The sequence below is a fragment of the Mobula birostris genome, chromosome 22, assembly GCF_030028105.1.
Source record: "Mobula birostris isolate sMobBir1 chromosome 22, sMobBir1.hap1, whole genome shotgun sequence".
NCBI classification, from domain to species: domain Eukaryota; kingdom Metazoa; phylum Chordata; class Chondrichthyes; order Myliobatiformes; family Myliobatidae; genus Mobula; species Mobula birostris.
In genome coordinates, this window is record NC_092391.1 from 8,780,640 (window position 1) to 8,797,962 (window position 17,323).

Below are 17,323 nucleotides of genomic sequence, written 5' to 3' on the forward strand. Positions count from 1 at the left end.
TAACATTCAAATGACAGTTGTCCAAATATGGCCCATTGGTGCTTAAATGTAATTTTTCCATTTAAAGGAAACTTATTTCTGCAATTAAGTGACACTCACAGGAGAGGGTAAACTTCATGTTCATTTTCTTTAGTCCTGACGAAGGGTCTCGGCCTGAAACGTCGACTGCACCTCTTCCTACAGATGCTGCTTGGCCTGCTGCGTTCACCAGCAACTTTGATGTGTGTTGCTTGAATTTCCAGCATCTGCAGAATTCCTGTTGTTTTCATTTTCATTAAGCAACTTTATGAAGTTCAGGAGCATCGCTTCAATTGCCAATTAAATTGGGGAGTGAAATTGGCTTTTCTAAACACGGAGTTTAGAGATTGTTGGCAGATATGGTCTGAAAAACAATTATTGAGTTACATGAAATGCAGTTTTATGAAAAAGATATCTCGGATTGTGTGAACTCTGCATATTTGTTGCAACTTGCTTCTACCTTTATTGTCTTCGTATTTACCTCTGAGTCAAATTTGTGTTCTGTCACTTGGCAAAGTGCTTTGAGAATATCCAGTTAGGGTTTACTACATAGTAAACACTAATTTTAATTTGGTAACTTTTGTTCAGAGTATATTTAAAATTTATTAACTAAGACCTCAAGCATTAATACTATTTCTTTATTCCATTGTAGCCACCACCCAAGACAATCTTGATGACAAACTCCGTAAATTTGAAATTAGGGACATGATGGGGCTGACAGATGACAGGGACATTTCGGAAACTGTGAGTGAGACTTGGAGCACAGATGTCCTGGGAAGTGATTTTGATCCGAACATTGATGAAGATAGACTACAAGATATTGCAGGTAAATATTAAAGTTGATGATGCATTTAGTAATATAGACAAGTATTTTGATTCAGGATTCAAATACATAACAAATGCTTCTAAACGTTGCTAAGGCACTGCATTGCATACCCTTGAAAAACAAATACTTTACTGCAACTCTCAGATTCCTCCTCTTAACTTGCCCCTCGAGCAGGACCCCACTAAGGAGCACCAGACCATTGTCTCCCACACCATCACCAACCTATTGACTCTGGGGATCTCTCATCCACCACCACCAACCTTATAGTTCATGCATCCCACACCTCCCGTTTCTACCTCCTCACCAAAATCCACAAACCCACTTGTCCAGGTAGACCCATTGTTTCAGCTTGTTGCTGTCCCACTGAACACATATCGGCATACCCTGACTCTTTTTAATCCTCCCTCGTTCAGTCCCTTCCCACCTACATCCGTGACACTTCACACGCTTTGGATCTTTTCAATGATTTCAGGTTCCCTGGCCCCTGTCATCTTATTTTTACTATGGATGTCCAGTCCCTATACACCTCCATCCCCCACCAGGAAGGCCTCAAAGCTTTCCAATTTTTTTCTGGACACCAGACCTAACCAGTTCCCCTCCACCCAGCAGAACTTGTCCTCACTCTAAATAATTTCTCCTTTGACTTCTCCCTCTTCCTTCTAACAAAAGGGGTAGCCATGGGCACTTGCATGGGTCCCAGCTATGCCTGCCTGTTTGTCGGCTACATGAAACAGTTTGCGCTTCAAGCCTACACTGGTGACTGTCCCGCACTTTTCTTGTGCTACATTGATGACTGCATTGGTGTTGCTTCCTTCACCCGTGCTGAAGTCATTGGCTTTATCCACTTTTCCTCCAACTTACCCCCACCCTCAAATTTACCTGGTCTGTTTCCAAAACCTCCCTCCCCTTTCTTAATCTCTGTCTCTATCTCCGGAGACAGCTTATCCACTGATGTCTATTATAAACCCATGGACTCTCGCAGCTACCTCGACTATACCTTGTCCTACACTGTTACTTGTAAAAACACCATCCGCTGCTTTCAATTCCTCCATCTCCACCGCATCTGCTCTCAGGATGAGGCTTTTCATTCTAGAACAAAAGATATATCCTCCTTTTTCAAAGAAAGGGGCTTCCCGTCCTCCACCATTAATGCTGCCCTCAACTGGCATCTCTTCCATGTCTTGCATGCCTGCTCTTGCTCCATTCTTCTGTCACCCTATGAGGGATAGGGTTCCTCTTGTCCTCACCTACCAACCCACCAGCCTCAGCGCCTGGCACATAATTCTCTGAAACTTCTGCCACCCCCAATGGAATCCCACCACCAAGCACATGTTTCCCTCCCCCTCCCCCACCCACACTTCCTGCTTTCTGCAAGGATCACTTCCTACGCGACTCCCTTGGACGTTCATCCCTCCCCACTGATCTCCTTCCTGGCACCTAACCTTGCAAGTGGAGCAAGTGCTACACCTGCCAGTACACCTCACTCACTACCATTAAGAGCCATAAACAGTCCTTCCAGGCGAGTCAACACTTCACCTGTGAGTCTGTTGGCATCATCTACTGTGAGTCTGGTGCTCCTGGTGTGGCCTCCTGTATATTGGTGAGACCTGTCATAGATTGGGAGACAGCTTTGATGAGCGCCTACGTTCTGCCGCCAGAAAAAGCAAGATCTCCTAGTGGCCACCCATTTTAATTCCACTTCCCATTCCTATTCCGATATGTCCATCCATGGCCTCCTCCATTGTCGTGATGAGGCCACACTCAGGTTGGAGGAACAACCCCTTGTATTCTGTTTGGGTAGCCTCCAACCTGATGGCATGAACATCGATTTCACAAACATCTGGTAATGCCCCCCACCCCACCTCCTTCATTTTCCATCCCCTTTCACCTCTCTCACCTTATCTCCTTGCCCACCCATTGCCTTTCTTTGGTGCTGCTACCCCCTTTCTATCTTTCGTGGCCTTCTGCCTCTTTCACCAATCAACTTCCCAGCTCTTTACTTCATCCTTCCCTCTTCAGGTTTCACCTATCACCTTGTGTTTCTCTCTCTCCTCTCCCCGCCTTTTAAATCTACTCCCTAGCATTTTTTCTCCAGTCCTGCTGAAGGGTTTCAGCCCAAAAATCAACTGTACTCTTTTCCTAGATACTGCCTGGCCTGCTGAGTTCCTCCAGTATTTTGTGTGTGTTACTTTAGTGTGGTAAATGTGATTTTAATTTCTTGTAGAAAAACATAACATTCATTGTGTTAAATATGCTTGTCCTCTTAAAGAGCTGTGGTGAATTTTCTAGTCCAGTGTGTGATAAATATCCAGTGATTAACAGAAACACGTGTACTGCCCGTCAAAATGTTGTCTCTAAAGAAAGCAATTTTGTTCAATAGACCAATCTTGGAAAGATTCTTTCATTTTAGTTTACTTCTAATTGTTCTTCAGATTTATTTTGATATTTGGGAATTGTCATGTTTTGCACCTTATCAATTTTATGAAGTCATTTTGTTGAACAATTTCTTTTTTTTATTTTATTTTTTTAATTTTATTTTTATTTGGATAAGGAATTCACAAATATCATGTACTTTTTTCACACATATAACCTTTTCCATTTTTTTATATGTATAAAACTACAATTATTTATACGTTCTTAAGTACACATTGAGATGATATAAAAGGAAAATAAACATTTAAATAGATAATTATGTACTGTGGTAATCTAACCTATTAGGCTAAGTAATGGAATTAGTTGTTAAGAAAAATGGTAATAATAGTTTCCATATAACCCTTCTGGACCATTTCCACTGGTCCAAAATGTTGTATATAAGCCTATGTATCAACCATTGTAGGTGCTTATATCCAAATTTGTTCATGCTTGCTCCTGCCCGCAGACATAATTATCCAATCCCTATGTACTTATTTACTTAATTTTTTCATTTTTTTATCCCTTTTCCAAATCTTTCCCGTTACTTGTGTTAATTCTCTATTTTCCAAAAGAAAACAAAAAAACCAAACATTTAGACTAGGGGTGCTTACGTTAGCAATATTACTGTGTTGATGAGAAGAGCAGTATAAATCATTAGGAGAGTCATCTAAAGTCTGCTCGCATTGGGGTTATATATTCAATTCATTTATTCCAAATTTGATAAAATTTTTCTTTTTGAGTTCTCAGGGAGTAAGTCAACTTTTCCATTTTAAATATTTCCAAGATAATTTCGTACCAATCTTCTAATGTAGGTGGTATTGGATTTAGCCATTTTCTAGTGATTGATTTCTTACTTACTGCTAAGAGGGCCTGCAGCAACTTTATATCTTCCTTCTGTTCAAGAAACAATACATGCCCCAAATAGAGCGTCTCAAAGTTCAGAGGTATCTGGGACCTAAGTACCTTAACTAATGTTCTATGAATACCTTCCCAAAATAGACTTAATTTAGGGCAATCCCAAAAAATATGAAAATGATTTGCCTCCTTGGAGCTGCACCTTCTCCAACGCATCACATTTGTATCTTTATATTTTTCCTGATATGGGGTCTTGAAGTATCTTATAATGTTTTTCCAACAATGTTCTCTCCAAGTCAAAGAATTAGTCGAGGACCATTGAAAGCTGCAGATTTTCCCCCAAACCTCCTCTGAAAGTACCAACCCTGCTTCTTTCTCCCACTTCTCTTTAATATACAGTGTATTTACATTTTTAGCATGGGAGAGTGCATTATATAATCGAGAAACTGATTTACTAGGTATTGAACTGCAAGCCGAATTCAGAATCTTGAAAAATTCTAATTCTACTGTTGATAGGTCTGTATATCTACAACTCTGGTTAACATAGTTTCGTACTTGAAGGTACCTAAAAAAGTCATTATGTTCTAGGCCATGTTTGTCCTGCAGGATTTGGAAACTTTGTAATACTCTTTTATCTATAAATGAGAGATAGGTTGTAAGACCTTTCTTTATCCATAGCTCAAATCTCTTATCTCCTCTGTTGGGAAGGAATTCGGTGTCATATGCACACCATCTAAAGAGTTTTAACATGTTACTAATTCCACATGAATTAACCACCTTCTGTCATACTTTTAATGTAAGATTTATCCAAGCGTTTTTAAATTTTTCCAACTGGGCCATCAATCCTTTGTCAGCTATTGAGGCCTGAAGGGGAAAACTGTCAACTAATCCAAATTCTATTTCCTTCCATCTAGCCTTATATTCCCTATTACACCAATATAACAGAGGGGTTATCTGTGAGGCATAAAAATAATTTCTCAGGCAAAGAAGAACCATACCTCCTCCTTCCTTCCCTAACTGTAAGGTGTTATATCGAATTCTAGGTTTCTTTCCTTGCCAAATGAAGTGGGAAATCCATTTGTCCCATTCCCTGAATTGATTATCATCCACCTCCACCGGTAAAGTACGGAAAAGATACAGTAACCGAGGAAGAATATTCATTTTTATAGTATTTATCCTTGAATTTAAACTTAAAAAGGGGATAAGATTCCATCTATGCATATCTGCTTTTATCTCTGAGATTAATGGCCCATAATTTACCTGTGACAGTGTTGAAAGATCCTTTGGCAGGGTTATTCCTAAATATTTTAATGATTTAGCTTCCCACTTAAGATCATATGTATCCTGCAACTTTTTGGATGGTGTATAATTTAGGGACATAACCTGCGTTTTCTTTACATTTATTTTATAACCTGATATTTTCCCAAAGTCATCCAACAGTGTAAACAATCCTATAAATGATTTTTCTGGTTCACTCAGATAGACCAAAACATCATCTGCGAATAACGCCACTTTCTGTTCAATCCCTGCCACCTTGATACCTTTTACGATTTCGCTCTGTCTTATTAGTTGGGCAAGCGGTTCAATATATAGCGCAAAAAGGAGAGGAGAAATTGGGCATCCCTGTCTAGTGCCTCTCTCTAAGATGAAGGAGTCAGAGAGGTCCCCATTTATCTTAATTCGGGCTGTAGGGCTGTCATATAGAGTCTGAATTACTTTAATAAACTTTTCTTGAAAGCCGAATCTTCCTAACACTCTGTATAGGAATGCCCAACTAACCGAATCAAAAGCTTTCTCAGCGTCCAACCCTACTACCATTGTCTCTGTCTCGTTCTTATTAACCTGTTCTAATATGTGCAGAGTTCTCCTTGTGTTGTCCTGTGTTTGTCTTTGTTGAATAAATCCAGTCTGGTCTAAGTGGATTAGGCCAGGTAAAAGCTTTTCCAATCTGCGCGCTAATATAGATGTATATAGTTTGTAATCTAAATTAAGAACACTAATTGGCCGATAATTGCCACATTCTAGTTTATCTTTACCCTCTTTAGGAATAACTGAAATAATCACTTCTCTCCAGGAAGGTGGAGTTTCTCCTTTCTGCTAGATCCAATTAAAGGTGTTAAGTAGTAATGGGGCTAACTGTGTCTTCAGGGACTTGTACCACTCTGAGCTAAACCCATCAGAACCCGGGGACTTTCCAGCCTTTATGGCCACGTTCAGTTCTTTGACAGTTACTGGTTCTAATAAACTTTCATTTTGTAAATCTGTAAGTTTAGGTAGATCTAAAAAATTCAATACACTGTCTATATAGGGCTCATTGGGGGCCCGGGGTTGGGAGTACAGCTCTCGATAATATGTTTCAAAACTCTCTTGAATTTTCCCTGTTGTACTCTCCACAAGCTTTGTCTTTGGATTCTTTATTTTATGAATTGTATTGTCTGCTTGTTGTTTTCGTAATTTATATGCTAATAATCTAGCTGATTTACCTCCTACTTCATAATTCTTTTGTCTCAGGTAAAGAAAATTTCTTTGAGTTTCCAACGTATAAATATCGTCAATTTCACTTTGCAATTTCCTAATTTCCTGTTTTCGATTTGAATTACTTTTGTTGCTATCTACAACTTGAAGTTGTTTTAATTTTCCTTGAAGGTCTGCTAATTTTTGTGCATTGACTTTTTTCATGTGAGTAGTAATGGAAATAATTTTCCCTCTCAGTACAGCTTTCAATGTATCCCATAAGATCACTGATGATGTTTCTCCCGTGTCATTAAGGTCTAGATATTCTTTGATTTCTCCCCTTAATCTCTCCATTACTTTCGGGTTATTGAGTATATGTGAGTTTAGCCTCCATAGTGTTTTCCTCATTTTCCTTTCCAGGATTAGAGACATAGAGACTGGGCTATGATCCGACAGATCAGTTGTTGCAATATTACAGTTTTTTATCCTGAGTCTATCTGTATTAAAGATAAAGAAATAGTCTATCCTTGAATAGGCTGAATGAGGGAAAGAGTAATATGTATAATCTTTACTAGTAGGGTGTAATTCCCTCCAGACATGTATAATTCCCAACTCCTCCATCAATGAATTCACTTTCCGAGTCAGAGGTTTATTCTGAGTAACTATTCTTGAAGAATCTAATATAGGATTTAATCTAATATTAAAATCCCCTCCACAAATTACTACCCCTTGAGAACTGACCATTAGGTCAAAAATGTGTCTGTAAAATGACCATTCACAACCTGGAGGAGCATAAACATTCAGCAATGTTATTTCTGTACCTTCTATTCTTCCTGTGATTTTTACCAACCGTCCTTCTTTGTCTCTAGTCTCTGAAATATGTTCATAATTAAGAGTACTTGATATTAAAGTAGCTACCCCTCTTTTGTGACTCAGTTTATATGATGAATAAAATACATGCTTAAAGCCCATTCTTTTTAATTTTCCATGTTCAGATTGGCTCATATGTGTTTCCTGGAGGAAAGCTATTTGTGCCCTCTCTTTTTTCAATTTAGACATAATCTTATTTCTTTTAATTGGATTCAAAACCCCATTAACATTATAGGAAATTATTTTTACCAATTCAGTTTGCATTTTTCTCTAGTAGAAAAAAAAACTCTCTCCTTTTCTAATCAAACAGTAAGCAATCTCTTCTCAACAGTAAACCAAGACATATAACCACACCCTAGACATTTTTGAACGTGCAACATTTGAAAATTTTTCCCGACTTCCCACAGTGAGGCCTGAGCACCGACCCGCCTCAGTTCAGAGGGATAACCTCTATCTTCACCCTGTGTTAGAGGGCCGTCAGCAGTTTGAATAATCATAGAGAACTTTCTCCTATTTATGTCTCGACCATATTGCTATCATTCAAGTTATTCCGTCTAGTTTATTTTCAGTTACCAGTTTTCATTTTACCTTTAAGTCCGATTTACTCTTTTCAGTCATTTCTCTTAATTAATCTGTGTTCTCTGTACATTCGCGTCTGAATATTTGCAGCTTTTCCTTGTAGTTTGACACTCTGGTTCGAGTGGAGCGTCCTCGCCCCACTAACTACCACGACTTCTGCCGAATCCTCTCCAGTAGTGACTCCGGTTGGGTGATAACTTTAATAGGTAGTTCCCGGTCCGCCAGGTCCAACGTTGCCTCCTCCGCCGTAGCGTAAGTTTTTGTCCCTTTGTTGTAAAAGACTCTCAGCCGAGCTGGATACAGGGTCTGGAATTTGATGTTGTTTTCCTTCAGGACTCTCCGTGTTTCCGTATATTCCTTCCATCTGGCAAGAATCCTCGGTGCGTAGTCGTGGTCTAAACTGATTTTACAGTTGTTCCACATGAAACCTTTCTTTTGCCATGCCCGTTTAAGCACCTCTTCCTTCGTTCTGTAACTGAGAAATCTGACCAGAATCGATCTGGGCTGGGCGCCTGCTGGAGGCTCTGGTGCCAATGCACGGTGAGCTCTTTCTATCTGTAGGTCTTTTGCGGCCGGTATATCAAGGTTCTCTCTAAGTAGCTTCTCCACGAAGGGAATCATCAATCCGGGTTTACCTTCAGTTCCTTCGGGAGCTCCGTAAATCCTCACATTTTCCCTTCTCGAGCGGCCTTCTTAATCTATTAGTTTCCACTGGAGCTGGTCTTGCAGCTTCAGCATTTCTGCTATCACCTCCTCTGCATTTTGTAGCTTCTCTTCAATTCCAACAATCCTTGCTTCGGCTTCATCTATCTGCGAGTTAGTTTTTACTATTTCTCCTTTAATATCTTCCAGCTGTTTGCTGTTATCTTGTCGGAACTCGCGAATCTCTCCGAGAATCAAGGACAGAGTCACCGATTCCCCCTCATTATCTCCGTCCTGGCTTGCCGTGGGGGAGCTAGGCCTGTCGCCTTGCTGCATCTCTTTATGTTTATCAGCCTTCGGAGCGGACTTTTAATCTTGTTCTTAGACATCATCCTTGCCCCTTTTATTAATATAGTTATGCAATATTAAGTATTTGTCTAAATTCGATTATGGGGCAGTTTACCTTCTTTTTTGTCGAGAGACCTTTTCCTTACGCCACCATTCCCTTGATGACCCGGAAGTCCCCTTGTTGAATAATTTCAGCGCAATTGCTCATGGCAAAACAAATACAGGCTTCAGTAAATAAAAATCAAAACAAAAAGATGCTGAAAATCTGTAATTAAATTTTTAAAAGTGTGAGAAACACTTAGCAGGTTAGGCAGCATTTGTGGAATGAGAAGCAGTTATTGTTTAGGGTCTAGGACTCCCTGCCTTTTTTTAGAAATGGGAAATAAAAATACCTTCTAGTGGCAGAGAGGCTGGAGTAGGGATGGAAAGAACAAAGGAAATATGTTTCAAAATATTTCAAACTTTGCTATGTTTGGAATATCTCAAACAGCCAATCGGACATTATTTACAACTGTTTTCTTGGCTGAATGTTTTCTTTGCTGGATGGAATTGTCCAATGGAGACAAGAGACTGCAGATACTGGAATCTGGAGCAACAAACAAGATGCAGGAGGTACTCAGTGAGTCAGGCAGTATCTGTGGAAGAAAATAGAAAGTTAGTGTGAAGAGTTGAGACCCTCCATCTGGACAGGAAGATGGAGGAGAGAGAGCCAGTTTAAAATATAGTGAAAGAACAGGGTCAAGGAAAAGTTGGAGAGCTATTGGTAGATCCAGGTGAAATGGGGTGATGCATAGATGGAGTAAATAGTGGAACTAATTGCAGAGGCTGGGAGGTGATAGGTGGAGGCAACAAAGGGCTGCAAGAAGGTGGGGCATTGAATAAAGTGAGAGTGAGTGGGGGAAGGCAGGTGAGAGCAGTGGAAGTAATGTGTGGTGATGGGCAGATGGAGAGGTAGGCACAATTCCACATTTTAACACTCCTTCCATACTGATATGTCTATCCTCGGTCTCCCACACTGAGGCCAAATGGAAATTGGAACAGTGACATTTCATATTCTGCTTGTTTAATTTGCAATGGTACGAACATTGAATTTTCTTGTTTCAGGTAACCCACATAGCTGGGGGCTCTTCTCTCACATGCACTCACCCATTCCCCTAGTTTTTTTCCTCCTATTATTCACCTTTCCTACCCCCTTCCCTTCCTCCATTTGGCCCATCAACTCCCACCATCAATTGCATTCCGTCTATCATCTACCAGCCACTGTCTCAGTCCTTACTTGCTCTGATGTACACTGATGGTCTTTTTTCCGTCAATTCTGATTCGGGTTCTTGACCGAAATCATTGGCATCCATGTGATGCTGTGGAATGCTGTCAGAGTTATTACCTTTTGGATGATACGTTCAGCTCCTATCTGTTCCCTTGATAGGGTACACAAGGTCTTAGGGAACTATTTAAATAAAAGGCGGGGATATCGCTCATCGGTGTCCTGACCAATGTTACTGAAAAACAAACAACAGGAATTCGGCAGATGCTGGAAATTCAAGCAACACACATCAAAGTTGCTGGTGAACGCAGCAGGCCAGGCAGCATCTCTAGGAAGAGGTACATTTGAGGGTCTTGGCCTGAAACGTCGATTGTACCTCTTCCTAGAGATGCTGCCTGGCCTGCTGCGTTCACCAGCAACTTTTATGTGTTACTAAAAACAAGTAGATTATCTGGCCATCATCTCATCCCTTGTGTTTAATTCCCTCTATAAAGCAACCCCATATTTAATTCTTCCCACCCCCATTTGACCTAGTCACTATCTGATTCCTGAGAAATAGCCTGCAGGGATGCATCAGATGATAGACGTATCTTTCTTTAAAGAAATTGCTTCCCTGTCACCCGATAATGCTCCATGGAGAGAATTGCAAGCATTTCTTGCCACCTGTGGCACACTCGATTGAAACACTAGTGTGCTCTGTTGTTTGTACCATAATTACACTTCCAAATGCAAGGAAGCTGCACCAAAAACTCTAAATCATCAACATTGCTTTCGATAACAGATTTCACTGAAAACTTTTTGTAACTGTTGACAAACATGAAACTTTCTTTAAAAAATGTATTATATTAAAATACAATTGTCATTTTCTGAATCCCAGCAGTGTGATTGACCTTGGTTCCTTCTCATTTGCATCCAGCATTTTTCATGCTTTTAGATTATGTGTTTTGGGATGCTTATATCATTAACTGAATTTGCAGCAATTTCCTTATGTGTTTCTCTAAGGGATAGCATTATGAGATGCACATTAAATCTCCATTAATACCTCATTATCCCAGTGATAAGATTACCATGATAATGAGGCATAAATTCTAATTGTTTCAGATCTTGTTGTGCCTCTCATTTAATCATATACCTGTATTTGTCTTCAGTAAGTTTTAAATTGCAAGCGTTTCTGGTGACCTGAAAATATTGCTCAAGATGCTGAAAGCAAATCTTTTAATAACATTGTAAGAGTAAATATTGTTTTAAAAATAGTTGCTCGTGCTTTCTGATTCAGGATGCACACAAAATTTTGCATCTGCTTGGATTTGCCCTATTACAATCCAACGTCAAACCAGCTTAGTCTTAAGCACCCATGAATTTAATTAGGAGACGAAACTGACCAGCATTATTTGTGCTCTGGCTCTCATTGTAAACTAAGTTAGACGAACATTTTCCAAACTTGAAAAAAATATATTTTCTGAATAACACTCAAAAAAGGCTGGAGGAACTGAGCATAATGAGTCTACGTCAGAGGTCCCCAACCTTTATTATGCATGGATCCCTACCATTGACTGAGGATCCAGGTTTTGGGCCAAGACTGTTTATCAGGACTGGGAAGGAAGGGGGGAAAGAAGCCAGAATAAGGATGTGGGGGATGGTAAGAAACACAGGCTGGAATGTGAGTGTGGAAGGCTGATGATGTGAAGTTGGAAGGTGATGGGCGGAAAAGGAGGAATCTAATAAGAGAAGGAGAGTGGATAATGGGAGAAAGGGAAGGAGGAGGGGCACCAGAAGGAGCTGATGGGCAGGTGAGGAGAAGAGAAGAGGTAAGAGGGGAGTGTGAATATTTACTTTTGACATTTGAGGTGCTAATTTCTCAATTCAACTTTGTATGCATGAATGTACATGAAAATGAATTGTTCACGGTTTCAGATCAGTGTATTTAGATTTTCCAGTACAGTATATATGTCAATATTTGCTTTCAACTGCATTGAATTTAATTATATATTTAAGATGCCATTACAGTATTTTGTAGTTGGTTCATTGCCAAAGTGCTTTGAGCAGGGGCTGAGGTTTGTGCTAGAAATTCAAGTTTGTGCACTCAAATTGTGGCCACTAACTTGTCTACAGTGTAAGTTTTGCCCTGTATGTTTTTAGTTCTTAACTAATGCTCATTCATCTTGGTGTACAAGTGAAACAATTATATTATTGTTCTCCGTCATTCTTAGTCAGGAATAGCTGGTGTTCGTTTAGGCGGTGTTACTGAAATCGATCATACCCTGTGATTTCTTATGAAAAGAAAATTGTGCTGTTTTAAAAATATCTGACAACTTATTTGCTCTGTGTTTTGTCTTTTTACACTTTTTAAAACTACTTTGAGTGGTTTAGATTTGTCGTATTTCATTGCTGGTTGATAATGACGTGTTTCTCTTCATTAAAACAAAAAAAAAGATTGCCAAACATCCCTAATCAATTTTCAGTATCTTGGGTATGGAGCACTCTTCTTAACTTGTTGTGGATAGCTGTGATTGTCAGCTCAGTTTACATAGTGGCTGTCTGTTGTTCAAATGGGCTTAAAACTGCACAATACTCTACAAAAAAAGAGTTGCTTCAATTTTCCAAATGGTTACAATATATTGATAATTGCTAATGCTATTGGTTATACAGGTTTCCCCCGCCATCCGAAGGTAGAGCGTTCCTATGAAATGGTTCGTAAGCCAGAATGTTGTAAAGTGAAGAACCAATTACCATTTATTTATATGGGAAAATTTTGTGAACGTTTGCAGACCCAAAAGATAACCTACAAAATCATGGCAAATAACACACAAAACCTAAAATAACGTAACATATAGTAAAAGCAGGAATGATATGATAAATACACAGCCTATATAAAGTAGAAATACTTTTCTACAATCATTGCCGCACTGTCCACTAGAGCGAAAATCTCACGCTAGCGCTCTCGGCAGAAACACTCTCTCCAGTAACCTTTAAGCTACGAAGCTGCCAAATCATACCAAATAACACATAAAAATACACAGCCTATATAAAGTAGAAATAATGTATGTACAGTGTAGTATCACTTACCGGAATCGAGAAATCAGCGCTGAGCACACTGGTGATGGTGTGTTAGGTGAGTCATCAGAGGTTGGGGTGGTGCAATGGTCCCCAACCTCCAGGCCGCTGACCGATACCGATCCGCGAAGCATGCAGGGGTGCAGCGGTAGCCGGGACGCACCCAGCACATCTTTAAGAAAAAAGCCGAAATAAACAAGCCCGGCACCTAATTAATTAGCTTGTTTATTTCGGCGTTTTTCTTAAAGATGTGCTGGACGTGTCCCGGCTACCACTGCACTGCTGCATTCTTCGCGGCAATGTTTTGGTCTGCGACCGGAGGTTGGGGTGGTGGGACACTGGGTGTCATCTCATCGTTGTCTGTTTCCATCAGGGCAGGCAGGTCATCTTCTTCTATGTCTGCCTGCCTCAATGTCGAAGGTCGAAGTTCGTCGTCTGCTGTGGCTGATGTGGAAGGCTTGAAAAGCGACAGTGTGCTTGACTGCTTAGCCTCGCACATTTTTCTATCATACAGTTCTTTGTAAGCACTCAAACCATCCTGCAAGTATGCCCTAAACCTACGTACCCTTTCAAAATGAAAATCATACTTTTCTGCAATCATTGCAGCGAAAATCTCACGCAGTTGCTTCACGTTCAGTTCCTGGACAACTTCACTTTCAGTCAGTTGGCTACTGTATTCGGTTTCGATTGTTATCCTTTCCTCTTCCAATTGCATCAGCTCTTGGTCATGGGGTGCCAAAACCTCTTCCACACCATCTTCGTCAACTTCCACAAGCCAAACTCACTTTGTCCTTACTTCGTTCACCACAATCGAAACGCTTAATTATGTCTAGTTTTATACTAAGTGTAACACCTTTACGAGCTCTTTTAGGCTTTTCCGATACCTTAGAACTCATCTTGCTAACGGATGCTCAAAATAAATCGATATAGAGCATGGATACTCACAGGCACGTGTTTAAGCAATGCCGGCTAGAGTGCAGTTCCAGGGGAGGAGCTTGGCTGCTCGGGGCGGTGCTGCCTTTTCTCGCGCTCTGCCTTTCTTTGTAACAGTGAAAACGCCTTCTGTTAGCGAAAACAGTTAACTAACGTAGGTCTTTCATAACAGCACGGTTTCGTAAAGCGAACTTTCGAAAACCTGGGGACACCTGTACTTAAAGATAACTAATGTAAAATAGTTTGAGATAGCTGAGCTGCAGTTTTATTAAAAGATTTCAGTCACCTATTAAAATTGCTAACTACCTAAATATTTCTTTATTCTTGAAGATGATTCAACACTGCTTCAATGTATGATTTTAAGTAAAAGTGCTGCTAAATGATATAAGCTAATAAGTATTTAATTTTGTATTAGGTGCAGCAGCAGAGAATATGCTGGGTAGTTTGCTAGGATTACCAGGTTCAAGTTCAGTGCTACTCGATCCCTGCACAGGGTCGACGATCTCTGAAACGACCAGTGAGGCCTGGAGTGTGGAGGTTCTGCCAAGTGACTCGGGTATGTATGTCACGCTGATGAAATTTATTTTCCAAACATTACCAAAACTACATCAGAGCAGTCATATAATAAATACTTATAAATGCAGTCACAAAGTTTGTGATGCATTCCAGTTACCATTAAGAATTAGTCTTTATTCTTGGCCTTTTGTTTCAACTGTTAATTTAGTGTTCCTTTGAGTTTGTGCAGACAAGCCCCTTTTTGTTATTGAGTTGAGTTTTATGTTGAAACTGCCTGAGGTTATGATGCACCATGTAGGAAGCTGACCATGGGGAAATGAGCAATCCATAGAATTTTTGTCGAAGTTGTTATATAATAAAACTGATTTGAATACAGAGTGGCTGTTTGCCATTGGTTCGTCTAACTTCATTTGGCTTCCATACACTACCTGGCGAGAGAAATGGATCTGGCACATTATAACCACAGATGTTCATGTCCAAGATGTGCCAAAGCAGATGCTTGCGCTATTTTTATCCAGTATTGATCAGTAAAGAGTAGGCTAGGGAGGGTAGAAATAGTGTATTTGGAAAATAAAATGTAAAATTTAATTTGTGTGCATGATTATGATATGGTTTATTGTAGTGGATACTTTAAAAAAACAAACCAAAAAGTGAGGAACCTGACACTGTATAACACGCTTCCGAATAACTGAGTTCCAAGTCGAAAGAAGTATGTTTAATCCTTTATTTTAAAACTAGCAAAGACAAAGAAACCTTACATAGTGATTTTTTAAAAAATGAACAAAACTAACATAGTGATAATAAAACAAGATAGAAAAGTGAAGTTAATACAACCAAATTAGTGATATAGTGGTCAACAAAAAAAAATCCATGTCCTGTACTAAGTCTCTCTCTAACTAAAAGCTAATAGCACGAAGAGAGAATACGTGGCTACACTCATTCGCTTCTACCACGTCACAACCCCTGTGACAAATTTCAATAACCCATAGTAAACACGTTACACAAAATACGATACAGTCAGAAATTAGATACATGGCTCCTGCAGTTTTGAACCTTAAAAGTCAGAGTTGTGAGCATAGTCATTTGAGGCATGGTATGTGTAATGTGGGCACATACTGTATATGGCATTTGGAGTCAGTTAATATCTCTTGACCTTTTCTCCAGGTATTTAAACTTTCACCGTAGTTTAGTGTAAACAACATAGGAAAAACAGCACACATAAAATGCTGGAAGAGCTCAGCAGGTCAGGAGCATCAATGGAGGGAGATAAGACATTCTACATTTTGGGCTGTGACCCTTCATCAGGACTGGAAGGGGGAAGATGCCAGAATAAGAAGGTGGAGGGAAAGGAAGGAGGATAAGTAACAAGTTATGCAACCTGGGGAGTTTGTTCTGTCATTCAGTGTGACGTTGAGTGCAGGTAGTTTTATAGTTTATTTATTAATTGACTTGACCTTTGCAGCTCTCTGGGTTAGAAAATTCCAAGATTTCATGACCCTTGGAGAACATACCTTTTTTTAATCTTTGTCCTGATGAGTTCACTTAGAACCACTGATAGTAATCTCCAAAGGTGCCAGAGCTGACGTCAGGAGAATGGATTGGGAGGGTTAATAAATCAGCCACAATGGAATGGTGGAGCAGACTCTGTGGGCCAAATGGCTTAATTCTACTTCTGTGCCTTATGGTCTTGTGCATGTGGTGATTTCAATCAGATGTGATAGGTCAAGGGAAGGAAGAAACAGCACTTGCAAAATTTAAATTGTGTGTGTGATTACGAAAACGATTGTAAGCCTTAAGGTCTGTTTGGTCAGGGTGTTGAGCACAAATGTTTCTTATTCTGAAATTTTGGTTTTAGATTTCAGCTCAACAGGAATTATCCGTAAAGTATTTACCTGTCCAAGCTCTTCAATCTGTGGTTTCATCACCTTTCATTCTTCTAAACTGCAGTATCTTGTCTCAATCACTCAGCATTGCTCATAAGATCATTCCTTCGCCCCAGGAATCAGCGTACTGAGTACCAGTGTACTCCATTCTTGCCACATTATTCATTATTCTTATAACATGCCTCTGCATGTTAACTTTGTCATGTCCAAGGATATCAAGGGCCTTGTATACAGGAGTATTCTGCAATCTGTTTAAGTTTAAGTAATTTTCTGTTTTTTTCCCCTTCCTACCAAAGTATCCTCATATATGTAGACTGGGAGAAGACATCGAGCTAAACTATTTTTCTTTTTCAGTTGCAGAGTCTTAAAATCTACTTGGGAAACAATATGATAGTTATTGTAGTAATACTATTTGGGAAATGTTTTTCAGAAGCTACAGATCTGAAGCAGGAAGAGCGATTACAAGAGCTGGAAAGTTGCTCTGGGGTGGGCAGCACATCTGATGATACCGATGTGAGAGAAGTGAGCTCGAGGCCCAGTACTCCTGGACTTAGTGTTGTGTCAGGTACACGATGGTAGCATTTTGTGATCACTTGTTTTCAATATAAGTAAATACTATATTTTTCAAATGTGATATGTTTTAGTATAAGGTAACATTTCCTTCATTGA

At 39.7% G+C, this 17,323-nt stretch overlaps 1 protein-coding gene across 9 annotated transcripts in view; it reads left to right on the forward strand.

Moving 5' to 3' along the window:
• Positions 1-17,323, forward strand: part of gapvd1 (GTPase activating protein and VPS9 domains 1) — a 128,753-nt gene that overhangs the window by 70,031 nt on the left and 41,399 nt on the right. For all 9 annotated transcript variants that reach the window (XM_072239913.1, XM_072239914.1, XM_072239912.1 and 6 more), the window contains 3 exons: positions 671-844; positions 14,671-14,811; positions 17,085-17,219. In XM_072239913.1, the coding sequence (XP_072096014.1) occupies positions 671-844; positions 14,671-14,811; positions 17,085-17,219 (450 nt within the window). The remainder of the gene's footprint in view (positions 1-670; positions 845-14,670; positions 14,812-17,084; positions 17,220-17,323) is intronic.